The following is a 27,896-nucleotide window of genomic DNA, read 5'->3' as shown; positions in this document are numbered from 1 at the left end:
CCCATTGTGGCTCAGTGGTTAACAAATTCGACTAGGAACCATGGAGTCGAGGGTGCGATCCCTGGCCTTGCTCAGTGGGTTAAGGATCTGGCGTTGCTGTGAGCTGTGGTGTAGGTCGAAGACATGGCTCAGATCTGGCGTTGCTGTGGCTCTGGCGTAGGCTGGCAGCTACAGTGCCTATTCAACCTCCAGCCTGGGAACCTCCATATGCAGCAGGTGCGGCCCTAGAAAAGGCAAAAAGACCAAAAAAAAATTTGTTTTTCTATATTTTATTTTATCAGCTTATTAAGTTTGATTTTACAAGGAACTTATTCATTTCAATCTAAACTGTTTATTAGCAAAAAGTTCACATCATTTCTTCTTGCTTAATTTTTTTTTAGGGCCACGCTTGCAGCATATGGACGTTCCTGGGCTAGGGGTCATTCGAAGCTAAAGCTGCTGGCCTACACCACAGCCACAGCAATGACAGATCTGAGCCACGTCTGCAGCCTACACCACAGATCACAGCAACACCAGATCCTTTAACCCAATGAGTGGGCCCAGGGATTGAATCTGGATCCTCATGGATACTAGTTGGGTTTGTTTCTGGAGAGCAACAATGGGAACTCCTATTTTATTTTTAACATCTTAAGATCTATAGATACCTTCTTTTTAACTGCCAATATGGATAATTTGCGTTTCTTTTCTTTCACTTATTCAGTCTTTCTAGTAGCATTATCAATTTCTATTATACATTTATTCTCTCACTGATTTCTGCTCCTATACTTTTCTTTCCTCTATTTCTTTGGGTTTAAGTCGCTTTTGTAACTTCTTGAAATGGAAGTTTAATTAACTGATTTTCAAACTTTCTTCTCTACCAAAAAGTGCATTTAAAGCTAAAAATTCCCCTTTCCGCTTTAGCTATAGCCCACAATTTTATCATACTTTTAGTATCATTCATTTAAAAATATTTTATAATTCTCAATGTAAGTTCTTCTTTAATCAGCAAAAATAGGTTGTTTATTCTCTAAAAACTGGCAGATTTTCTAGTTACCTCTTTGTTATTTATTTCTAGTTTAATTCCATTGTAGGTAGAAATACATTCTCTATGGTTTCAATCCTTCAACTTTTTTTTTTTTTAAGGGCTTGCTTTATGGGCCAGCAGTTGATTATAAAAAACTTTCCTTCTGCTCTTAAAAAAAATATGGATTTTTCAGCAGTCAAGTCTTGTAATATATACATACACACATATGTATACACACACATATGTATCAATATATCTATATCAATTAGGGAAATTTTATTAATATATTGGTCAAACACATAATGTTTTTTTTCTACTTATTACTAAAAGTGGCACATAAAAATTCTCAATTATGATTATGGATTTGTCTATTTCTCCTTTTAGTTTGAATATTTTTGCTTTACATATTTTCTATTTTAGAAATAGAAATTTAGGATTGTTCTATCTTCCTAACAAATAATCTATTTATCATTATGAAGTATCCCCTTCACTTTTAGTAATACTTCCTGCCTTAAAGTTTACTGTCTTTCAGGTATTTTTAAATCTGATGTAGAATATCTACAGTCAATGCTATGAGAAGCAGAAGAGTAAGGTAACCCCCATCTAAATTATTCCTGACTCACAGAATACATGAAATAATAGTAAGATGGTAATTGTTTTAAGCCTATAAGTTTCAGGACAGCTTGTTACAAAACAGGGAAAACATACACTTGGAAACTTGTAAATCAAAGCTTTATTACTTAAAAAAAAAAAAGAAAATCTCTTTCTGAGATGTCATAAAACAACAAAAACCATCGATAATTTACTTACTACTCTCCCTAAGCCTTAACCAAATTATCTTATTTGGCAGAGGATATATGGGTGGAGTGGGGCGCGGAGGTGGGGTAGGTAGGGTGTTACACAAGCAGCTAGGTCAGTTCTAGAAGACATCAGGCCCAACTGATCCAGACAGAAAACAGAGCTAAGTATATGGATAATAAAATTGATCAAGGGGAATTCCCACTGTGAATGAGACTAGTAACCATGAGGTTGGGGGTTTGATCCCTGGCCTCGTTCAGTGGATTAAAGATCTGGTATTGCCATGAGCTGTGGTGTAGGTCACAGGTGTGGCTCGGATCCTGCATTGCTGTGGCCGTAGTGTAGGCTGGTGGTTACAGCTTTGATTCGACCCCAAGCCTGGAAACCTCCATATGCCGACAGTGTGGCTCTAAAAAGATGAAAAAAAAAAAACAAAAAACAAAAAACTGATCACAGGAACATACATTTTAAAGATTTAAGGAATAAACCAATCCTTTCTTATTCAGGCAAAGAGAACTGGGAACTTCCATATGCCGTGGATGTGGCTCTCAAAAGACAAAAAAAAAAAAAAAAAAAAAAAAAAAAAAGACAGTAAATGTGGGAATTTCCTGGTGCCCTAGCAGTTGGGAATCCAGGACTGTCACTGCTGTGGCTTGGGTTCAATCCTTGGCCTGGGAATTTCTGCATACCAGAAATGTGGCCAAAAAAATTAATTAATTAATTTACTAAAGAATAAGTGTGTTTGAAATAATAAAAATGAAAAACTAAAAAAAGATCATAAACGCATACTTCAGTAAATTTAATAAATTATTAGTCAATGGTTTCGCGTCCCATAATCTCTCTTCTGACATATGACACAGAAAACTGACCATGTGCTGACTCCAAGCAAGGAAAGAAAGGAGAATTTCAAATCCCAACTCTTCCTGGAACCAAGTAACAACTAAATCAAAACTTAATTTTAAAAAAGTAAAAACACAAAATAACAAATGAGATATAACTCAATTCAAATGATAAAATGTATATAAACGATATATCACAGGGTCCAGCTTACATGAAGAAAGGTCTAATAATCTTCACTCTCTCATTAGTGTTTCTTTAAGCATACAGGCACATTGCTATGTCAACATTCATTCTTTCCCACCTTCCTCCATTCCCCAAACCTTTTCTTAGGCACCCTTTCTAATGTGAGTGATTGTTTTACAAAGCAATACAACTGTACGTAATCCTGCTTTGTAATAGATTCTGAAAAAAAAGCCATGTGCTCACTTTGGCAGCGCACACACTAAAACTGGAAGGATACAGAGATGATTAGAATGGTCCCTGAGCAGGAATGACTATCAAGCCCTCTTCTCTAAAAGGCAGATAGTTTCAACTACCCCCTCCCTGAGTGCTGCCCTCTACTGTTTTAACGTCCTTACTAGCTCACAACATATTAGGCAGGTAGAGAATAGCAGTCAAATTTTTCTAGGGAACACCACTATAATAATTATCTTCCACCTATAAAGGAGTCAGTTCAATATTTAAAGTCCCTCAAGACAAAGCATGTATTGAAATTTACAGTGAATAAGTAATGAGAGTAGTTTATGGTATTTTTGGTAAAAAATGCTTAAGCATCCTAAAAAGCAGCTTAACCATCCTAAAAAGAGGTAGAATACAGATTTTCAAATTCAAAAGCAATTATTTTTAACCAATTAATGATAAAAGGTTAAGCACTAGACAAAGAAAGTCTCACTACCTAAATAAATCTATTCATAGTTTATTAGAGTTCTTACCTATGGTAGTTCTTAAAATAATTGACACTTTGTTTTCTAATAGAATCTTGCAAAACTTCAGACTTGCTACCACAGAATTCTTCTCCAACTTGCATCAACCTAGGTGGACAGAAAGACATATAAATTTCAGCAACACATTTATTACAGAAAAAAAGTCCAGGCTATCTCTCTTCAAAGATAACAAGTACGAAAATTTGGATATTTGAAGAAATTCTAAAGATCACAATTTCATTACAGTTTACAAACATCCAAAGGACAGAAATAAACACACTCGCACATAACCCAGCAGAAATTAGACTACGAACAGTCAATTATCTTCACTTCCATAAAGTTATATATTAAAACTCACTGATTCATGATTTCATTGGTTATCACGTTCAACGAATCAAACTAAAGAATAAGATATCAAACACTACCTGCTGATTATATCCAAAACAAAGATGAAATCATCATATTTGAATATAGACAAATCAGTTCCAAGCAAGTAGGTTTTTACTTTTAGCTGAACATCCTGTAAAACAAAATTACAAAAATATTTCAAGTAAACTCAAAATACAGGAAATAAGTTTCAGGCGCAAGTTAGATCCTCAGCCTGGCAAAGTGGGTTACGGATCCAGCATTGCTGCAGCTGTGGCATAGATCACAGCTCCAGCCCAGATTTGATCTCTGGCCCAGGAACTTCCATATCCTGCAGGGGTGGCGGAAAAAGAAGAATAAAAAAAATAAATAAGTTCTCAGAACTTCTATATTTACACATTAAAATGAGACAGGAATACATTCTTAACTTGATAAAAAAATCTATTTAAACTTATAGCTAATATCGTTAGGGTGATATCACAGAGACAATTTCATGAACATTAGCTGTACAAGTAAAACAGATCACAACTGTCACTATTAATATATACCCAGGCAAGATAAGAATTATGTCCTCATACTAGATATGCAGATAAAACATCATTATTTGTGCATGACTTGGTAGGCTAGAAACCTCAAAATAATCTATTAAAAATCAGACTTAAGACAACTAGGTGAGGTGTTTATTTACAATATACAGTTTATATAAACCTGCTTAAGTACCTTAGAATGGACAGAGTCCATTTAAAACAAGTATCAAAAAAAAACAATACACTTAGGAGTAAATTTAATAAGCACTATCACAGCTATAAGAAAAAACTAACCCTCTAATGGGATACAAAAGAAATTTCCATAAATTGAGAGCTAAGGGACTGAATAGGTGATAACTGCAAAGATGTCAATTTTTCCAAATTAATATAGGGATACAGTGAATTCTAACCAAAATCACATACAAAAAAAACTTTGCTTCTGAAGAATTATTCTAAACTTCACCATAAATACTAGACAATAACCTCTTTAAAAAAACAGCACTTTGAAAAGATGGTGTAAAAGTTATTAGTGATATACTGAAGGATTTGTACCACCTGTATTAAATATATTAAAAGCTATCAAAAATGCTGGCAATATATAGGAAAATCAATGGAATAGGAAACATACATCAGAAACAATGCTAATACACATAAGAGCTTAATAAACAGCAGTAAAAACTACTGTTTCCTGATTATTTACTTTTGTCAAGCATTATGCCAAAAATCTTACATATTGTCTTTAATCCTAAAACAGTGCTGTTGAGCAGGCTTTTATACCTCTAGAAGAAATCTGAAAAGAGGCCAATTTATTGTCTAAATTCACACGGCCAGTAAATGAGAAAGCTGAGACTTGAATCCAGGTCTATTTGCCTTCAGGGTCTCCTCTTTTCACTGTACCTTGCTACAAGGAGGTGTCACAAGTAAAGAGGGGAAAAAAAAATTATCCAAAAAGTAGTGAAGGGAAAACTGACTAGATTGAGGGGAGGGGGGAATCCTCTTTATATCATATATCAAAAGAAACAGAATATCTTTTTATATGTTTTGAAAAGATTAAAAATTAATTCAATAAAAGCAAAAATATTTTAAGTATTAAGTGATCTAGGCGGTATTCTAGGTATCAGGGATATAGCAATTAATATAAAATTTAGATAAATATTTATAATTACGAAATGAATACTGGCCTGAGCTTTACATATGAAACATTTTCAGAATAAATGTAACATACCGTAAAGGACAAAGGTCAATAGCTTGACCACATAAAAATGTTAACCATCTGCATACTTAAAATATAAAGTTTAAATAAACAAATGATATAGAAAGGATTATCCAGTATCACATAAATCATTTAAAACCTATAAGCAAATAATTCACAAATCAATAAGATTTTTAAATGTTCAACTTTTCTAATAAAGAAGTATAAATTAAAACCCTAATAAAAATTATACATATTATATATAATATATAATATTATTATTAAAACCCTAATAAAAACAGATTCAATTGTCCTACTAAAAGATAAAGCTGCTCTTGAAAAAAAAAATTGTCTTACATTTACAAGAGACAAAACTAAAACATGATACAAAAATATTTAAGATAGGAGTTCCCGTCGTGGCGCAGTGGTTAACGAATCCAACTAGGAACCATGAGGTTGCGGGTTCAATCCCTGCCCTTGCTCAGCGGGTTAACGATCCGGCGTTGCCGTGACCTGTGGTGTAGGTTGCAGATGCGGCTCAGATCCCGTGTTGCTGTGGCTCTGGTGTAGGCCGGCGGCTACAGCTCTGATTGGACCCCTAGCCTGGGAACCTCCATATGCCACGGGAGCAGCCCAAGAAATGGCAAAAAGACAAAAAAAAAAAAAAAAAAAAAAAAAAAAAAACTTAAGATAAAGGAATGGTAAGGATTTATCAGGAAAATATCAACAAAATAATCACAGCAGTGGTAATAATAAAGCAAACTAGAATTTATGGCACAATCCCTCAGGAGGGAAAAAAGAACATTTTTTTAAAAATAATTTTTAATAAATAATTTTAAAGAATAATTTTTAATAAATAATAGTTTTATTAAATATTTTTAAATAAAGAATTATATACAAAGAAGGTAAGTAAAGTGGTTATTAGCATTGCAGCATCAATCAACATAGCATCCAAGGATATAAAGCAAAAGCTGTTAGAAATAAGAGAAAAACGTGACAAAACTACAATGGTTCTGGAAGATTAAACCTCCTCCCTCAGAAGTTCAGAGATTAAGAAAAGTGAAACCAAATAAGGACATAGTTGAGAATAATAATCTTGCTTTAATATACATATAGAATCTAATTTCCAATATAAAGAAGAAATACATAGTTATTTTTCAAATTCCCAAGGAAGAATTTTTTAAATGGGTGGCATATTAGGTTGTAAAGGAAATCTGAAATTCGTTTAAAAGTACTAATTTTCTATAGTAAAAAGAAGTAATAAATAATAAGCATTTTTAAACTGTCACTTCTCACATGTCTAATATTTCAAGACAAAAAAGAAAATCCTGGAGTTCCCGTCACAGTCTAACATTTCAAGACAAAAAAGAAAATCCTGGAGTTCCTGTCACGGCTCAGTGGAAACGAATCTGACTAGTATCCATGAAGATGCAGGTTCGACCCCTGACCTTGCTCAGTGGGTTAAGGATCCGGTGTTGCTGTGAGCTATGGTGTAGGTCACAGACATGGCTTGAGTCAGATGTTGCTGTGGCTGTGGTGTAGGCCAGCAGCTATAGCTCCGATTTGACCATAGCCTGGGAACCTCCATATGCTGTGGGTACAGCCCTAAAAAGACAGATAAAAAAAGAAGGAAGGGAGACCAAAATGACCAAAGCATGGTTCTTAAAAAGGCATTACAATATACAGCACAAATGAACCTTTCCACAGAAAAGAAAATCATGGACTTGGAGAATAGACTTGTGGCTGCCTGGCAGGAGAGGGAAGAAGTGGGAGGGATCGGGAGCTTGGGGTTATTGGATACAACTTGGAATGGATTTACAGGGAGATCCTGCTGAGTAGCATTGAGAACTATGTCTAGATACCTATATTGCAACAGAACAAAGGGTGGGGGAAAAAATGTATACATGTAAGAGTAACTTGGTCCCCATGCTGTACAGCCGAAAAAAATTACAATAATAAAACAAGAAAAAAAATTTAGAAAAAAAGAAGGAAGGAAGGAAAGGAGGAAGGAAGGAAAGACTCCAGCTCTATTTGCCTGGAGGAAAGGAGGAAGGAAGGGAGGGAGGGAAGGAAGGAAGAAGGGAGGAAAGAGAAAATCCTGGAAGACTAAGACTTACATCTAGTTAGATATGTAAAAGCTCAATGAGGTCAAGGACCATGTTTTCACCATAACGATCTCAAATCCACAGTATGATACACATTTTATGACTGATACAGCCCTTTTTCCTTAAAAGTCCTGACTGAATCAATATGAAAATTTTGTCCAAGTTCAGAAATTAAGAAAAGCAAAACCAAATAAGGACATAGATGAGAATAATAATCTTGCTTTTGAAAATTTTGTCCAAGTTCAGAAATTAAGAAAAGCAAAACCAAATAAGGACATAGATGAGAATAATAATCTTGCTTTAATATACATATAGAACCTTAATCTCTGAACTTCTGAGCCATGAAAATTTTGTCTAAAAACTATTTACATCAAAAATCAAGGTGATTATCATACTAAGTGAAGTAAGTCAGAAAGAGAAGGACAAATACAATATGATATCACTTACATGTGGAATATAAAATATGGCACAAATGAACTTATCTACAAAACAGAAACAGACTCACAGATATAGAGAACAGACTTACGGTTGCCAAGAGGGAGGGAGTGGAGTGACAGGGAGTTTGGGGTTGGTAGATGCAAACTATTGTATTTAGAATGATAAATAACAAGGTCCTATACATAGCACAGGGAACTATATCCAATCTCCTGGGATAGACTATGACAGAAATAATACATGAAAAAAGAATGAGTATATTATATTATATATATATATATACACACACACACACACACACACACATATATATATATACACACATATATATATATATATATATATGATGGAGTCACTTTGCTGTACAGCAGAAATTGGCACAACATTGTAAATCAACTACACGTTAATTAAAACAAGGAAAAACAAAAAAATCAAGGTGATTTTTGAAATGTCAGAAATGTTTTGGTGTTTTTGTCTTTTTAGGGCCACAGCCAGGGCATATGGAGGTCCCAGGCTAGGAGTCCAATGGGAGCTGTAGCTGCCAGCCTACACCAGAGCCACAGCAACGCCAGATCCTTAACCTACTGAACGAGGTCAGGGATCAAACCCACATCCTCATGGATACTAGTCGGGTTTGCTAACACCTGAGCCCCGACAGGGACTCTGAAATGTCAGAAACGTTAAAGATCTTCTTATGCTTCTCAATCACAATTTATCATCATCTCTATAATAAGTTTATGATAAATATCTATATATTGTCATATGCTCACTTGTGTTTTGGAATTTAGCATTTCAGATATTAGAAATATATGGTACATACAGAATATATTTCATAACACCCCCCAGTGAGGTATAGGGCAATAATCCCAAATAAAACACATTAATATTCCTACAATATATGAATGTTCATTTTAATAGGATAAATAAGTACTATAAAAAGCCAAATGACAATACTGGTTAGGTTTTACAGCCAAATGAACTCAGTTCTGCTCAGGTTTTGTCTGCTAAACGTGTCATCAAAAAAACATTTACTTTTTAATTGCACTGAGCCTTGCAATTTAAAGTTAACAAACAGTGAATTTCTAACATATACAAAATCCTGTTTTAGAACTGATTGAGTATTGGGGTTGGGCAAAAGGAACTTGGGAGTGGTGGAGACGAAGATATTCTAAAACTTGAAATCTACAACACAATTATCTATACTCAAAAGCATGATGACTTCCATTAAATGGGCCAAATGCTTAAATGACAACAGCTTTATTGTCTTACATTTAATAGATTTTCCTACATCAGGAACGACATCAGGTTGCCAGACTAAAGAGAAACTAGCTATATAAAACTCCGGTTAATATTTCAAATCACACTGAATTACCAGAATTTCTACCATGGATTCTACAATTTCAACTAAGTACAATTAGAATCTATTAGAAGACTAAATCAGAAACAATTCATATCTGACCCTGGATGTATATTCAATGAAGATGAGATTTCCCTTTCTGTTATACATAATATTCAGAAAAAAGGCAGCCCAAACCCATGATTAATAGAATAATAAAAATTAGTTTAATATAATCATATCAGAAAATACAACTGGCAAAGGTCTTACAACCATCACATAAATATATTTAAAGTATAAATTCAAATAGCATATCCAATAGAAAGTTATCAAAATTTGAGCACTAAATTATAACTGCTAAGTGATTCTTGAGGAAATTTGTGTTTTCAGTATACATTTTCTCAATAATTTTTTTCAAAAGAAATCCCACAAAAAAATTGTCAAATTAAGCATTGGCCTCATTAGAAAAATTCAAAAATACATTTTAAAGACTATAATATGGTCAAAGTGTCCATAATTTTCTAAACTTCAAAGAAGTCCAAAGAGAACAAAAAAGCTACCATCAAAGAAATTACATTTTTATCCAGAAAGTAAAAAGTGTTAAGTTAACAAATTTAATTATCTGACAACAATTAAGCTACTAAACTGCAAAAGAAAACCTTAGGAAGACATATTCGGTAAATAAACACCCAAGAGTCACTCAAGGCACACAAATTATTGGCTTAGAAAAAAATTCTTCATCCCATTCTAGACTCCAACCCAAGTATGTCATCTATTATATAGTTTTCCTTTTCCTAGAATTAATAGAAAAGGAAAGAAAACGCACAAAAAATTAAACAGGGTATCTCCATAAGAAAACAACTTCTTTAGAAGAGCACAGATCTGCTAGGACACAAAAGCAAAACGTAATCAAGAAATATTTCCAAAGGAGATTTTCAAATTAAAACACTTTTCCTACTGCCACTTACACTCAAATATAATTGACAACTAAATTATAGAACTCACATGACAGACTTATTCCAAAGAAAAACATATGATTAGATCTGCAAGGAAAACAAACAAATATAGAAAATTTAAACTCTGAATTTCTAAAAGAACTTTCTTTTTCTTTATATGGCCACACCTGCAGCACAGGGGCTGAACTGGAGCTGCAGCTGAGGGCTTCATCGTGGCCACAGCAATACTGGATCTGAGCCATACCTGTGACCTATGCCACAGCTTGAAGCAATGCCAGATCCTTAACCTAGGGAGGCCAGGAATCAAATCCATATCCTCAGAGACAATGTTGGGTCCTTAACACACTGAGCCACAACAGGAACTCCTCTAAACCAACTTTAACAAAATTTATTGCTTTTGTAAAAAAAGAAATTTTAAAAAACCAAACCTGCCATATTCGTGTAAGTCCATGTTCTAACTTCTTTTTTATGTAGCCACGATCAAAATTTGTTTCTTCAGTACCCATCATATTACTCCCTTCTGAAAATAAAATATGGTATACATTTTAAAATTTGCTTCACATTTTTGTTTTCCAAAAAAAAAACATAATCAGACGCATATATTGTAAGCATACATAAAATATAGAAAATATTCTCAATATTTATACAACCAAAATAATGTCAAAAAAAGGAATTATGATTAAAATCATTTGATAAGATAGATAAAAAACTCAGACTCTGAAATGTTAAGTACTTTGCACCTAAGACTACTCAGCTCACATGTGATTAGAGCTGGGATTCCAACTTGGGCAGTGTGATCCCAGAAACCTGGTCCTCAATGACCCATATACTTCCCATTGTCAGGGCATTACAGGATCAATAAACTGAATTATCAATTAATATGCTTGTTAACAAGAGTAGAGAGTGCAGAACTCCTCATGAAGTGAGGCAATGATGCATACTTTTCATATTTTTGGATATCTAGAATACTTTTATTCATTCCAAGTAAATAATTTAACAATGTCCATTTCAACAGGTAAGGTCAATGACCTCAAAACAAATCTTTCCCCAAAAGCAACTGAAAATACACACATACATCGTAGTAAAAGATTATGCCTTTGTGCAAATAAACTGTGCAGAACAACTAAGCATATTATCTCAGACTAGCAGGGTGTCTACTGGTAACCAGCAAAAGGCCTTGCACAGGTGGGGCCCCAGATACATGCCTAATGTACCTTTGACCACTCTTACAGCTTGAGCCATATCATCCATATGGTCTGGCTATTAGGATCCAGCAGCTGAGAGCAGTGCACGTGCTTTTAGAATTTTATTTAGAATGGTCAAGTGTTAAGATACCAGAAGTATCACTAGAGAGCTACAGCAGATGAACTTTAGAAGGCCTTTCAGCTTTATGAAGTTCTGTGAAGAATAATATTTAAATTACTGATTCCTGCAATTTTAGTCCTTAATGTGAATATCAAAGAAATAATTTCAGGTCAACAAATGACATTTTAGAGTTCTAGATATTGTCAGCTGACTACTATACTAATTAGAGTCCTGAATATTCTTAAATTAAATTATATAGATTAGTGGGAAGTTTTAGCAAAGAGGACTAAGTATAGAAGGCTCAAATAAAGCTTTAAGTTTGAATCTGGTATATACCCCAATGAAAATGTGTACATATAAACAGAGATAGATAGATATATATATAATAATGTAAACTATTAGCCTGAAGCAAAAAGCAAGCTTCACCATGATGAATATATATTTTCTTTTAAACCCTTACATATACCACACATACGAAGTATGTGTTAATTTTGTTCCAAACTTTTTCTTCAGTTCCTCGTTAAATAGTGTAAGACAAACAGGTGCTGAGATGTCTAAACAGTTACTACATCCAGAAAAAATAAAGGTTGCCAAATAATTTCTGTGGAAAAAAAATCCCTTAAGCCCAGGAATTCTCTAAGTAAAATTTAAAAAAAAGGCCTTACAGACATTTCATTATCATTATCTCTCTTGAGCCATTTCCTTTGATGCTATTAACAACAAACAATACAAGCACCTTTTCATTTTCTCCAAACTTTATAGCAAATCCTACAAATAAATGTGATACTACGTTATGGAACTTTTTGTTTTTTGTTTTTTTTAACCTACCATTTCCAGGAGCAAACAGAAGCCTGGAGAAGATAAAGTAACTTCTTCATGTTCTCACCTTTGATAAATAGTAGTCAAAATTTGAAGCCAGGCATCTCTGATTGAAAAGCCTACACTCCCAGAGGTAGTAGAGGACTTAGGTATAAATAGGCTAGTCTAGAATCCTGGCTCAGAGCCCACTCATTTTCTCTGCCTTCTCCTCTTTCTCTCTCTTCCTTCAAACCTTCCTCCTTCCTCATCAACATTTCTAAAAGAATGAAAATCCTTCCATTTTATCTATACTTAAGAACTTCTTATGTGTCAAGATAAATATTAAATGTACATCTTCTCTACTACCCAAATCCTCTTTAATCAATAAGATTTGAGCATTCCTCCACCCACATAATCATGGAAACCAAACATTTCAGGAAATTAGAAGTTGCTAAAATAACTTGATTGACTAGCTATATTACACTGTATGTAATATAAAAAGTCTGTAAAGTATAAATTATTTTGCCCACATTAAATACTGCTACAATAATTTATTACTATTAAAAATATTTTGAATACTTAATCTTAGCTATTATTCGATAATCACTTAAGATATATAATTATATATAAGAAGTAATTTAAACATAATGCCTAGCTATAATTTCTCCAAGATTGGTTATTTAACTGTCTATATCATTGTCATTTCAAGTTGTATTTTGCTTTCAAAGATGAATATTTTAAATATCTTATTATGAAATTTTAAGTCCTACTATTTTCAAGAAGAGTAGTATAATTATTCTTAGAATCTAACTTTATTACAACATGAAAATTAGCAAAGATGACTTAATGCTGAACTAGCTACGAATTAGCACTAATTTTACAGTAAATGTGGACAGACCAATGTCTTACCTAGTTTACAATTACTTTTTTAAAACCCTTTCTTAATAATATAATCCTAAGGCCATTACACATATTCCCAGAAACTGGTAATATCTATCACACAAGAAGTCCTTTGACCCAACAAATCCCTAAAGGTAATAATAAAACTTTTACAGAAGCTGAAGAACTTTTTCTAGTGTTCACTGAACCTATGGTCACTATGGTTCCTAAAGTTCCCAAAGTACAGCTGTCCCTTTTCTTTCTCCTTACTCCAGAAATACAGCATATTTATAGTTCAGTTTTTAAAAATAAAATCAAAATAACTTCCTACCAGAAGCAGAAGTAGTATCCTCATTGTCATGTTTCTCATGCCATTCCATAGTCCTATAATAGCTGAGCATAACCTCCCACAGTGCTTTGCAAAGGTCAGCAAGGCATGGAATGTAGCTATCTGGTGTAACATGCTAAAGAAAAGGAGAAAAGTCAACTTTCAAATTATCATGTTTAACCCAAAGTTAATCAAAATAAAATGTTACAGTCCCAAACTCACTCAAGAATTAGGTAAGTAATTTCCATTAACATATCTAAAGTGAAAGTTCAATGGCAAGAAAATTTTGTTCAAGTACTTCCTGTTTCAACATGGCTTTTTAGTATTCATTAGGAATATCAGTCCACATACTATGAATCCATATATTACTGAATTGACAAGAATTCTCATAAATAGTAGTGCAAACGTCTCCAAATATATTTTTTTCCAAAGCTGTACTTTTTAGCATGCAAATACAGCTTTATACTCATCCTGGACCCAAGTCACAACTTGCAATAAAGTGGTCATATTTTACAATTCCATCACTTCATTTGCGCAAATTAAGTAAATACCTCTGACAATCTGTAAATTCTTTAAATCACGTGGATATAGATATTTCATATCTTACAATAACATTTTAAAATGTTTTATATAACACGGCTATGAAATAATGTGGTCCCAAATCTTCTCCCTAATGAAAACATATGCATTTTTCTCCCTCTATCCTTTGTAAAAACTACCAGTTTGTCATTCTGCCCTTTTTTTTTTTTTTGCAAGTAGAGTAATGCCTCGATCCTATTTTGCAGGCTGTCTATTTGTCCCAATGCAGTTTCTGCTCCATCATTTGAGATTTCCCAGCATTTTTTTCTATTTGTAATCAATCCACCACAACTGATTATGCTAATAAAACACTGAAAGGCTAATAAGACTACACTGTAAGCCCTCTAAGATAAATAGCTAGTAGAAATAAGCTACACAGAAAGTAGAGCTATAGCTCAAGATATCACAGCTGGGAGTAGTCTTTCAATAGGTTTTTTCTCTCCATAACAATCTCTTCCTCTTCTAAATTCCCCATTGACTAAAACATTCATCAAGCAATGAATAAAAATAGTAACTTATATGACTCAGTAAACTTTTGTGTAAGCACATCAAATCTCTGAAACTCAACTAGGAAGTAGTAAAATAAAGGAGTTATTAGGCTCTGGAGTTAGACTACCCAAGTAGAGTCTATGCCAAGAGCAGTAGGATAGTTCAATCTTATAAAATCTACTAATACAACTTGTCATATTAATAGGTCTAAGGAGAAAATTCAAATGATTGTCCCCAAAGATACTGAAAGCTCTTTGATAAAATTCAACAGCCATTCCTTATAACTCATGAGAATATAAAAATGGATAGGTATTTCCCTAAGATAAGGAAACTTAATGCATACTCACTGTCATCAGGAAGAAGACAAGTATGTACACTATCTCCATTTTTTTTTTTTTTTAATACGGCCACACCTAAGGCATATGGAAATTCCTGGACTAGGGGTTGAACTGGAGCTTAGTTGCAGGCCTATGCCACAGCCATAGCAATGTCAGATCTGAGCCATATCTGCAACCTACACCACAACTCATGGTAACACCAGTTCTTTAACCCACTGAGTGAGCCCAGAGATCGAACCTGTATCCTCATGGATACTAGCTGGGTTCTTAATCCACTAAGCCACAACGGGAACTCCTCTCCATTACTTTTTAACCATGTTCCTGAGGTACTAGGCAATGCAATTAGACTAGAAAAAAACAATAAGCAAAAAAGAGGAAAAGAAGAAATAAAACTATTTCTATCTGCAACATGATACACCTAGGATCTAATTCCTAGAGAATCAATGATAAACTCAAACAATAAAAGAATTCATCAAGGTAATAGGTTATAAAATTAATATACAAAAAAACCAGAATTCTTAAACACAAATAATAACTATTCAGAAGATACAATGAGAAACCTCCATTTATAACAAAAAAGACAAAAAAAAATTTTAGCAATAAACTTAACAAAAAAGTGATCCAAAACTCCATGAAGAAAATTGAAAGACTTAAAGTAGACTTGAACAAATGCAAAGACATCCCTTATTCTTGGTTAAGATGTTTCAACATCATCAAGATGTCAGTTCACCCTCATTTATGAATTTACTAAGATATCAATAAAAAAAAGTCCAAAAATAGATCCAGCCTCATACAAAAACAGAGTACATGATAAAGATAGCATCTCATATCACTTAGGGGAAAACAGTCTTTTCCTCAAAGTGTTAGTAAGACTGGATAGTCAGTTGGAAAATTAGACCCACTCCTCACACCATACATAAGAACAAACTCCAAACAGATAAGAGATATAAATGTAAAAATAAAGCTACATTAGCCCTAGAAGAAAACATGAGTTCATTCTTCTTTCACCTTGATATAAAGAAAGGCTTTCTAATAATGACTCAAAATTCAGAGGCAATAGAAGTAAAATTTGATAAATTTTACTACATAAAATTTTAAAAATTTATGGGAGTTCTCGTCATGGTGCAGTGGAAACGAATCCGACTAGGAACCATGAGATTACGGGTTCGATCCCTGACCTCGTTCAGTGGTTAAGGATCTGGCGTTGTCATGAGCTGTGGTGTAGGTTGCAGACGAGGCTCGGATCCCACATTGCTGTGGCTGTGACTGAGGCCAGCAGCTATAGCTCGGATTAGACTCCTAGCCTGGGAACTTCCAAATGCTTCAGGTGCGGCCCTAAAAATGAAAGCAAAAAAATTCTTTTTAATTTATATGGCAAAAAATGTATTAGCAAATCCACAGACAAATGACAAACTTCAAAAAGGTCTTCAGGATATCTACCACAGGAAAAAAAAAAACAAAAACCCACATTTATAAAGAACTCTTAAAAGTTTGGGGAAAAAAGACCAAAAACCCTGAAGAAGAATGGGGAGAACGTACAAACACACTTAACTGAGATATAAAGATGGCCCTTAAACACAGGAAAACATAACCAACTTCACTCAAAAGAAAGCAAATAGATGGCCCTAGCACCCCTTAAATTGCTTGTCTGAGAAAACTCGAGGCTGCCAAAATAATACACTGTTTGTTCCAACTAAAACCTGAAGATAGGGCCCCTGTCTTCTAGTCTCTGAGGGAGAAGGTGGAGCCCAACCTTGATAAGTCCCACTTAGCAAACCCAGATGGGTTTCACACTGACGAAGTACCCCTGTTTTTTTGTAATTTTTCACTTCTCTGCTTCTTCTGAGCCCTTGCTTGAGCCCCTTCTAATTCCCTCATTCTCCCTTTAATATGCCCAGTAACCTCTGTACAAAGGGAAGCTGAGTTCAGTATACGCTCTTTTTTCCCTACTCCAACAGTATACTGTTGATTAAAATCTGTCCACACCACTTTAACAAGTGTCCAGCTTTGCTTATCTTTGATACCATATATACTCTCTTGGCAAAGCTATGAAAAAACAGGCACTCTCATACACTGCTGGTGGAAATGCAAAGTGAAACAAGCCTATGGAGGTAAATCTGGCATTGTTTAACAAAACTATATGTGTATTTCCCTTTGACCCAGCAATCTCACTCTTAGGATTTATCCTAAAGGTATACTTCAAATGATGCAAAGATATATATGCATGAGGTTATTCACTGAAGAATTATCTGTAGTCACAAAATATTGGAAGCTATCTAAATATCTAAACATATGACAGTGGCTGAATAAACTATCTTCACACACAAAAAAAGCTCTATGCAGCTGTGAAAAATGATAAACAGACATATGGATTTAAAAACTTTTAAATTAAAAGTTTTAAAATGTCCTCTTTCACTCACACACACACACACACACACACACATTGTATGAAAGAGAGAGACAAATGGAAATTTTTCACCTTTATTATATGTGTATGTGTCAGAAGAAATAGAAAAAAATCAATCCCTATGTCTGCTTATCATCACAAAAATAAACAGTGAATATAAAAACACTGAAGTTAGTTACGGATAGAGGTGGCATGGGGGATACAATGGAAGGAATGCAGGAGGAGTGAAACTTCTCTGACTATACCAAATTGCCTGCAGGTACCTATCTGCAGAAAAATTAGAATGGCTATCCAGACTGACACATGGCTTGCAGGGATCAACACAAGTATTTCTGCATACTTATGTCATAATTTGGGGTAACTTTTTATAGTGACTTCCATTATTTCCTTTTATAACTACTACCTTGATAATGAACCATCTTGCTTTTTTCCTTGGTTTATTTTTACCACATCAGTACATAGCTCCCATACCACACAAATGCAATGAAAACTCACAGTGATGCATGAGGTCAAGAAAATGCTAAAAGCAGAAGGGAAAAAAAAAAAATCTCAAAAAAATTCTGCAACTTATAATCATTCATCAGAAAAAAGGTACTCTTCTACAAGTCAATTTTTTTAACTTTCATAAACTCAACTTTGCATAAATTTATGTTTATATTATGTAAATAAATTTAATCTAATTCTATCCCAACATTTCTGATGGACAAAAGGAAGGCAGTGTTACTCTTATTTTTCCCAAAGTAAATTTATAACTATAAAAATAACTGTGTTATAGTCCACCAATTTTTATTGTACCTGTCACAGTTTAACAAACCAGAAAATTGAAACCTTCTATTCTCCACCTAACCACCATCTAGCTACATTATTTGCCTAATTATTCGAGGAAAAGGAGGTTCTTTACTATGTCACCACTTCACAATTTGCTAAAATGTAATGGGCTTGGAGGAGCTTATACACACAGAAATGCATATGTGAATTTTTTTCTGAAAAAGTTGATATTATTGGGTGAAATTATATCAAGCTTTTTCCCGCCAAACTTACTCAAGTGTAAATAATTCACAAATTTAGCTAAACCAATGCCCATGCCTAAAAGTCTCCAAAATAAACCTGAAACTTTATTACCTTCAAATATGTTCATATGTACAAACATAAGACTATGACATACTGAACAAAATGATACTCACCTAAATTTATAATCTAAAATAGAAACAAATGTGTAGGAGTTCCCATTGCAACTCAGCAGTAATGATCCCAGCTTGTATCCATGAGGACACAGGTTGGATCCCTGGCCCCGCTCAGTGAGTTGAAAATCCAGCATTGCCGTGGGCTGTGGTATAGGTCACAGATGCAGCTCGGATCCCACCTTGCTGTTGCTGTGGCTGTGGCGAAGGCCAGCTGCTGCAGCTCCAATTTGACCCTTAGCCTGGGACCTTCCATATGCCATGGGTGTGGCCCTAAAAAAATTTAAAATAGAAACAAATGTACAGATTTATTGTACTAAGTACACAAGACAGTCAGTGGTTTAAGGAAAAAAGGCAAAGTGGGATAGATATATAAATATTGTTTTTAATAGATTTAAGCCCAATGTGTTGATCTTTGTACTTAAAGACTATTCTGTCTCAAAGAGCATTTCATTTCAAAATCAGACTCATTTCAAAATCAGACTATACTGTGCAACCAACCAGTGTCATCTCTCATAAAAACAAATGCATCTCATGCTTTTAACATCTTACTACTAAAATCATTAAAAACTAGTGTTCTCCTATTAAATTTATAAAAATCGCATCCAAATTTCAAATAGAGAAGCTTATCACACAGACATTTGTGAACAATAACTATAACAGGAAAGATTCAAAGAAACCAACCAAATAACAACTGTCTTTAAGTAATCAAAAAATAAAAGGCAGGCCAAGAAAAGAATCTGAGTTTCTGAATTAACAACAACAAAAACATGATGATCCAAAGTCTATGGGATGCAGCAAAAAAGTAGTTCTACAAGGGAAGTTTATAGCAATACAATCTTAACCCAAAAAACAAGAAAAACTAACAACCTAATGTTACACCTGAAACAACTTGAAAAACAAGAACAAAGAAAACCCAAAGTTAGTAGAAGGAAAGAAATCATAAAGATCAGAGCAGAAATAAACAGAAGACAGACAAAAACAAAAAACAAACAAACAAAAAAACCCAAAAATTAATGAAACTAAAAGCTAGTTCTTTGAAAAGATCAAACAAAATTGACAAGCCTTTCACCAGACTCATCAAGAAAAAAAGGGAGAGGGCCCAAATCAATAAAATCAGAAATGAAAAAGGAGATGTTACAACCAACACCACAGAAATACAAAGGACCAAAAGAAACTACTATAAGCACTTATTTGCCAATAAAGAGGACAACCTAGAAGAAATGGACGAATTCTTAAAAAGGTACGATCTTCTAACACTGAACCTGGGAGAAATAGAAAACATGAACAGGAGTTCCCGTTGTGGCGCAGTGGTTAACGAATCCGACTAGGAACCATGAGGTCGCGGGTTTGATCCCTGCCCTTGCTCAGTGGGTTAATGATCCGGCATTGCCGTGAGCTGTGGTGTAGGTTGCAGACGCGGCTCGGATCTCGAGTTGCTGTGGCTCTGGCATAGGCTAGCAGCTACAGCTCCGATTAGAGGCCTAGCCTGGGAAACTCCATATTCTGTGGGAGCGGCCCAAGAAATAGCAAAAAAAAAAAAGACAAAAAAAAAAAAAAAAAAGAAAACATGAACAAACCAATTACAAGTACTGAAATCGAATCTGTGATTAAAAAACTCCCAACAAACAAAAGTCCTAGAATAGATGGCTTCACAGACAATTTCTATCAAATATTCAGAGAAGAGTTAACACATATCCTTCTGAAAAACTATTTCAAAAAATTGGAGAGAAAGGAACACTTCCAAACTCATTCTATGAGGTCACCTGATACCAAAACCAAAGATGCCATACACACACAAAAAAAATTACAGGCCAATATCACTGATGAACACAGATGCAAAAATCCTCAACAAAATACTAGCAAATCAAATTCAACAATGCATTAAAAGGATCATACATCATGATTACATGGGATTTATTCCAGTGATGCAAGGATTTTTCAATATCCACAAATCAATGTGACACACATTAAAAAATGGAATTAAAAACTATATGACCATCTCAATAAATGCAGAAAAAGCTTTTGATAAAATCCAACATCCATTTATGATAAAGACTCTCCAAAAAGTGGGCAAAGAGGGTAACTACCTCAATATAATGTTTTTACCTCTTTACCACTGAATATGGTGACACACAGCTAACATCACCATTAACATCATACTCAACAGTGAAAAGGTGAAAGTATTTCCTCTAAGATCATGAACAAGACAAGGATGTTCACTCTTGCCGCTTTCATTCAACATAGTTTTGGAAGTCCCTGCCAGAACAATCAGAAAAGAAAAAGAAATAAAAGGTATTTGAATTGGAAAAGAAAAAGTAAAACTGTCATTGTGCAGATGACAAGATACATAGAAAATCCTAAAGACACTACCAGAAAACTACTAGAGCTCAGCAATGAATTCTGTAAAGTTGCAGGATACAAAATTAATACACAGTTACTGTTGCATTTCAACAAACTTAACAATGAAAAGTCAGAAGCAGAAATTAAGGAAAAGAATTTCATTTACTATTGCATCAAAAAGAATAAAATATGGGAGTTCCCGTCGTGGCGCAGTGGTTAACGAATCCGACTAGGAACCATGAGGTTGCGGGTTCGGTCCCTGCCCTTGCTCAGTGGGTTAACGATCCGGTGTTGCCGTGAGCTGTGGTGTAGGTTGCAGACACGGCTCGGATCCCACGTTGCTGTGCCTCTGGCGTACGCCGGTGGCTACAGCTCCGATTCAACCCCTAGCCTGGGAACCTCCATATGCCGCGGGAGCGGCCCAAGAAATAGCAACAACAACAACAACAACAGCAACAACAAAAAGACAAAAGACAAAAAAAAAAAAAAAAAAGAATAAAATACCTAGGAATAAACTTACCTAAGGAGGCAAGAGACTTGTACTCCAAAAACTGTTAAGATGCTGATGAAAGAAATCAAAAATGACGTAAATAAATGGGAAGATATACCATGTTCTTGGATTATAAGAATCAATACTGTCAGAATAATTATACTACCCAAGACAATCTACAGATTCAATGAAATTCCTATCAAACTACTAAATAGCCAAAGCAATCTTGAGAAAGAACAACAGAGATGGAGGAATCAAGCCCCCAGGCTTCAGACTATACTACAAAGCTACAGTTATCAAAACAATATTGTAGTGGCACAAAAACAGAAATATAGATATGGAACAGGACAGAAAGCCCAGAAATAAACCCATGCACAGACCATTAATGTATAACAAAGGAAGCAAAAATATACAATGGAGAAGAGAGAGTCTCTTCAGTAAGTGGTACTGAGTAAACTGGACAGCTATACGTAAAAAAAAAAAAAGTGAAATTAGAACTATCTTTAATACCATACACAAAAGTAAACTCAAAAATAGATTAAAAATCTAAATGTAAGACCAGACACTATAAAACTCCTAAAGGAAAACATAGGCAGAACACTCTTTAACAAATAACGGCAATATCTTTTTGGATTCATCACCTAGGGTAATGGAAGTAAAAATAAAAATAAATAAATGGGACATAGTTAAATTTAAAAGGTTTTGCACAGCAAAGGAAACCATAAACAAAACAAAAGGTGACTTACAGAATGGGAAAAAATATTTGCAAACAATGTAACTGATAAGGAATTAATCTCCGAAACACACTAAGAGCTCATACAGCTCAATATCAAAAAAACAAACCACCCAATCAAAAAATAGGCAGAAGACCTATACAACATCTCTCCAAAGAAGACATATAGATGGCCAAAAGGCACATGAAAAGACACTCAATATCACTCATTATTAGACAAATGCAAATGAAAACTACAATGAGGTATCACCTCACACCAGTCAGAATAGCCATTATCAAAATAGTCTACAAATAATAAATGCTGGAGAGGGTATGAAGAAAAAGGAACCCTCCTACACTGTTGGTGAGAATGTAAATTGGTGTAGCCACTATGCAGAAATGTATGGAGGTTCCTCAAAATAAAAATAGAGCTACTCTGTGATCCTATAATCCCACTTTGGGATACATATCTGGAGAAAAATGTAATTTGAAAAGATAATATGCACCCTCAATATTCACAGAATTATTTACAATAGCCAAGACATGGAAGCAGCCTAAGTGCCCATCCACAGATGAATAGATAAAGGAAGTGGGAAAGGGATGGATTGAGAGTTTAGAAGAAGTAGATGCAAACTACTGTATTTGTGTATAATTGCATTACTTTGCTGTACAGGAGAAACTAACAACACTGTAAATCAACTATACTTCAATAAAATGATTTTTTTAAAAAGAATATATGGAAATTAGAGATTTGCTTATCAAACATTTCTTTATGTTCCAGAGCTATTTTTCAGGGTCACTGTCTGAAAACTAGGAGTACCAATTTATTCAGGGAAGGTTGAAAGGTAAGAAAAGAGGAAAAAGCTATAGTATTATAGTATTTTAAGTCTATCTCAACAATCAGCCACAAGAGGAGGATTTTTTCTTTTTTTTTTTTTTTTTTTTTGTCATTTTAGGGTCGCACCCGTGACATATGGGGCTTCCCAGGCTAGGGGTCAAATCGGAGCTACAGCTGCTGGCCTACACCACAGCCATAACAACTCGGGATCCAAGCCCATCTGTGACCTACACCACAGGTCACAGCAACAACAGATCCTTAACCCACTGAGCAAGGTCAGGGATCGAACCCGCTTTCTCATGGATACTAGTCGGGTTCGTTACCACTGAGCCATGGCAGGAACTCTAAGAGGAGGAATATTTTAAGTACTCTCATTTTTTTTGTAATATAGATAACATACATGTCTAGTAACTCTGGTGATCAGATGTAACAAATAACCTAGGAAGCAGCATTTGGAGAAGATTCACAAATCCAGATGTTATAGCGCAAAAAGCGCAACACAACATTTCCATCATGCTTCACTATAAAAATATCGATTCATTCCAAAATTCATTCCTTAATCAAATCTTGATTAACACTTTCATAGAATCCACAGATATGATTGCCAAACTCATCACTATCAGCTAAGATTTGTACTTTCCATCTCTACTATTAACCAACCCAATCCACCTACCTGGTCAAAGTTAAAATAATGAAATTAGCTTATTAAAACCAGCACTATCTCAGCCTTAATCATCAACAATAAATTTAATAAGAATGTAGAGGCCATTTTCATGGAATAGTATAAATCCAGAATGAATATATATACACAGCCTTTTCAAATCTGAAGCACACAATAAAAAAAAAAAAAAAAAAAAAAGATCACCTTTTGAAAGTTGCTTCAGTGCAAACTGGTAAATATGAAAAGAGGCTGGTAAATTTAGTCTTAATTCTTCATTTACTTTTATACCCATCAGCAATCTCTATCACCAATTACCTACAAAAACATCAAGAAGATGATTTTCTAATATTAAAACATCAAAATAAAAATTCTCAGGAGTATCCTTAAAGTATTACTGTGTTATTTCACTTGGATTTAACACTCTGACCACACTGTGACAAGCACAAAGGAAGCAGCTGTTTTGGCATCCTCACAGAGTTACAACTCCGAGAGCTACCATCCCCACCCCCATCTAAACACATACACACATTCAAAACACAACAAAAGGTTATCAATATCTTTAGATGAATGCTGTCAGAACAATGAGCTCCCATCGCCAGAAGCTGCTGGAGAGGACTGCTGTTTAGCTGGGAGGCTTCTAGAATATGTTGCAGGGCAAAACAGCACTAGACCCAGGGAGCTAACCATCTCTGGGGGAGACTGAACTCTAGACCTTAGTAAGTGGCTGGGCCAACCAATTACAAGATCTCTCCAATCTCTAATTTCTTCTGCAGGGACCAGGCTGTACAAAATCTGAATATCTTAGGTACTTTCTAATCATTGGAAACCAGAGCGGTGCTCTGTATCGTGGACTGGATGGCACACATTTGGGCCTGGGGACTCCAGCATTCTGCTTCACATATCTAAACTGCAAGGCAAAAAGCAAATAACCTAGAGCCTTTCTGAAGCTTTAAAAACTATGACTCTCTACAGAAAAAATATGCATATGCTGTAGAAAAACTTTTCTTATACCAAACTAGATTCATTCATGATTTAAAAGGATAAACATATCATGGTGTTTATCTCCCAGGCATTTTATCATCAATACTAAATATGAACATACACATGAAAACAAATGTAATACGTATGACATGAATGATGCCCACCTGGAACTAAGTAACTAGCGCCCTCTAAATTGTGAAATACACAGAAGGGGCTCCCTTACTACCATACTCAGGTTCTTCTAATTGCTGACAAATGGCCTTAATCAAATGGAAAGCTTACTACTCTAAAACAAGGAAAACTTTTATAATTAGAATATATAATTTATCTTTCAAAATTTCAAGAGATAAAAATGTTGTGAATCCCTACGCTGAGATTATCACCAAAAAAATATCTGTGGGCAATATTTTAAAGTGAAGAGGTTATCAAATTAAGAATAGGGTTACTTGGCAGGTTTCAAGAATGACTTTTAAGAGTAAATTACTTTTTGTTTCTGCTGGCAGCTGTGTGACACTCTTTAAAAAGAGGTTAGTTCTTGAATATTTACCCCCATCCTCCTTACACACAGAAAAGAAAAAAGTCACCCAGCAGTTTAAATCACACTAACAGTTTTAAGAGTGCGAAGACTTGCACAGCAGAGGCGTCACCACACCCAAGCCGGTTTTAAGTGACTAGAAGACCCTGCCACATCCAGCCCAGAGAGGGAAAGCTGGTTCTCCAGACAATATTAGCATGCGCTTCAAAGGCACTCGTTAGGCCCAAGGTATGGTAGAAACAACCAAATCATCACACTTAGTTCAACCAAGTCAGACAACTTACTGTTCCTTTCACCTGCCAGAGGCTCCTTCCTGCCATTGCTCAGGATACTTCTGTATCTTTGGACCCAGTCATGTACATTGTGCATCTTGATATCCAAAACCACTCAAAAGTTGCAGCCCCCTCTAACAATAAGATACAGTTTTGCCTTCATAAACCCTTAAAGACCTGTGTTGACTCCACTGACACTATATGCTGGCTAAAATTTATTCCACCTCGAATCATAATGAACATGACTTTACAAACAAGGTTACAAACTCTGTTTAACCTTATTTACTCTTGCTGAGCTGAAATGATTACTTGATTAACAAAAGCTGTTAAGGCACTGCTTTATACTTAGTAAGCCAGAGTGCTACGAAAATAAAATCTTGCATCTTCTCCCAGCATCCATGAAATAGTACAGGCTAGCTTGTTAGTCTGCAAATAGGATAAAATTTCAGACTCTTCACAGTTCTTGGCAATCCAGAGAGTAAATGCAGGGGAAGAAATGGCTAAACTTTCCTTACCTATCTTTTGACCATTGTTTTGAGTTTTTTTAATTACCAAAACTTATTTTTTTATTTTACCCTAAATATTTAGAAACCAATGTACAACTCTTACATAAAAAATGTTTGATAAAAATAAATCTGACAGCTGAATTCTTATTCTAAAATTTATCTGATAAAGCACTCAGTAAATAATATTATTCCTCTAACTGAAAAGGTTTCTCTCTTTGACCAAATGTTCAAATTTGTAGTTTCCAGCAAGAAAGGAAAGATTCCCTCACTTATCTGACTAAATCATCCAAATTAATGTCAACAATCAATAAGATGTCCCAGTTTAATTTCCTTCACATCCTAAATATGCTTCAGTGACAACAAATTATTTGTGATATGCTACCTTCTGGTAGCTGACAATTAAACTATTAAATACAAAATAATCAGCATTCATGTGCACAGGGAAAGGGATAAAAGCAGACACTACTGATGAGCAGTTTAAGATGAAACAGGCTTTCTAAAGGGCAATTTTGGAAATATGAACCAAAGCCTTAAAAATGCAAAGCCTTTGACAATGCTCTATTTCTTCATCCTAAAAAAATAAAGGTGTGTGCAAAGATTCAGTAAAAATATTTACTACAGCGTTGTTCATAATGAAGTTGGAAATAAAATAAATATCAAAGAAATTATTAGTTATAACTATAACTAGTTATAACTATAATAATTATAGTTAATTAATCCACAGGGTCTTTTATATTGAAGTACTGCCAAGACACTAAAAGGTATGTGGGTAATATATTTACTGAAGTGAAAAATTGTTTATAACATAGCAAGTGGGAAAAATGTTATACAATCTGTGTGTACCGCATAATCACACTTTAAAAAGCTATTTGCGTATATTCACACTAAAAGAACCAACTTTGCATGCAGAAATACTTATATTTTCTTCTTTTATCTATAATTTCCTACAATCAATATGTATTAGTTGTATAATTTTAAAAATATATATTTTAAAATCAAACATTAAAATGTATGATTGCATAATTTGAGCAATTATATAATCGACATTCTAACTTCATAAAGACTGTGAATGACATAAAAATACATAAACAGGCTAGTTTAAGAAATCAAAAAAACAGAAAAGGGATAAAGAGGCAGTTAATTCTATAGAAACCACAAAACAAGATGGTTACTACACATGAACATAAATTTACTTCTGAAATTCCACTTTATCAGCACAGATAGTCTATATACTCTCATACTATCTGCTAAGAGAAAATATATTATTTCTTCACAATAGAAAGTGTCCTGATAATTTATGAACAGAAATAAGTCTTTGACTCAAAAGAGGAAATAAGAAAATAAACTGTACCTTTAGCAGATATCTCACTAAATGTATTTATTGACCCTCGAAATGCCATTGAATTACAATTCTATTATCAAGAGATATTTATAAGAATGAAAGTTTTAAAACCTAGGGGAATGGAACATTAGCCTAGCCTGTAGCTGGTCTTTTATGATGTATGCATATGAAGAATCTGTAAAAGTACACGGCACAGAGGAAGTGCTCAATGCTGGCTTTCCCTCTCATTTAATCGAATTTGAAATTTCATTAAGTCAACACTACACAGGTTAAGAGACAAAGAGGGCAATCCAATATACTAAGGAAACATTTACCGAACACCTCCAATGTACCAGACTCTCAGGAGATACATACTGAAATGACTTCAGAAAGCTTTCTCTAAAAGAAACACTACATTTTTCCCCAAGTATTATTACATTATGAAGTTTATT

The 27,896-nt window shown here is 34.4% G+C and overlaps 1 protein-coding gene and 1 pseudogene across 11 annotated transcripts in view; one reads left to right on the top strand and one right to left on the bottom strand.

Annotated features, from left to right (window-relative positions):
• Nucleotides 1-27,896, bottom strand: part of VPS50 (VPS50 subunit of EARP/GARPII complex) — a 140,135-nt gene that overhangs the window by 55,100 nt on the left and 57,139 nt on the right. For all 11 annotated transcript variants that reach the window (XR_002347039.2, XR_014815787.1, XM_021102384.2 and 8 more), the window contains 4 exons: nt 13,795-13,927; nt 10,910-11,001; nt 3,990-4,084; nt 3,574-3,672 (listed from right to left, as the gene is read on the bottom strand). Coding sequence is in view for 9 of the 11 variants with exons in the window: in XM_021102384.2 (XP_020958043.1) it covers nt 3,574-3,672; nt 3,990-4,084; nt 10,910-11,001; nt 13,795-13,927 (419 nt within the window). In the remaining 2 variants the exon portion in view is untranslated. The remainder of the gene's footprint in view (nt 1-3,573; nt 3,673-3,989; nt 4,085-10,909; nt 11,002-13,794; nt 13,928-27,896) is intronic.
• On the top strand, nt 3,060-3,136 carry LOC146400002 (U6 spliceosomal RNA; annotated as a pseudogene).

The sequence above is a fragment of the Sus scrofa genome, chromosome 9 (assembly GCF_054392235.1).
Source record: "Sus scrofa isolate SSC_HxYL_T2T_F1_AM1 chromosome 9, Sscrofa_HxYL_maternal_Yorkshire_Landrace_v2.0, whole genome shotgun sequence".
In the NCBI taxonomy this organism is placed as follows: domain Eukaryota; kingdom Metazoa; phylum Chordata; class Mammalia; order Artiodactyla; family Suidae; genus Sus; species Sus scrofa.
This window is presented reverse-complemented; position numbering and strand designations above follow the sequence as displayed.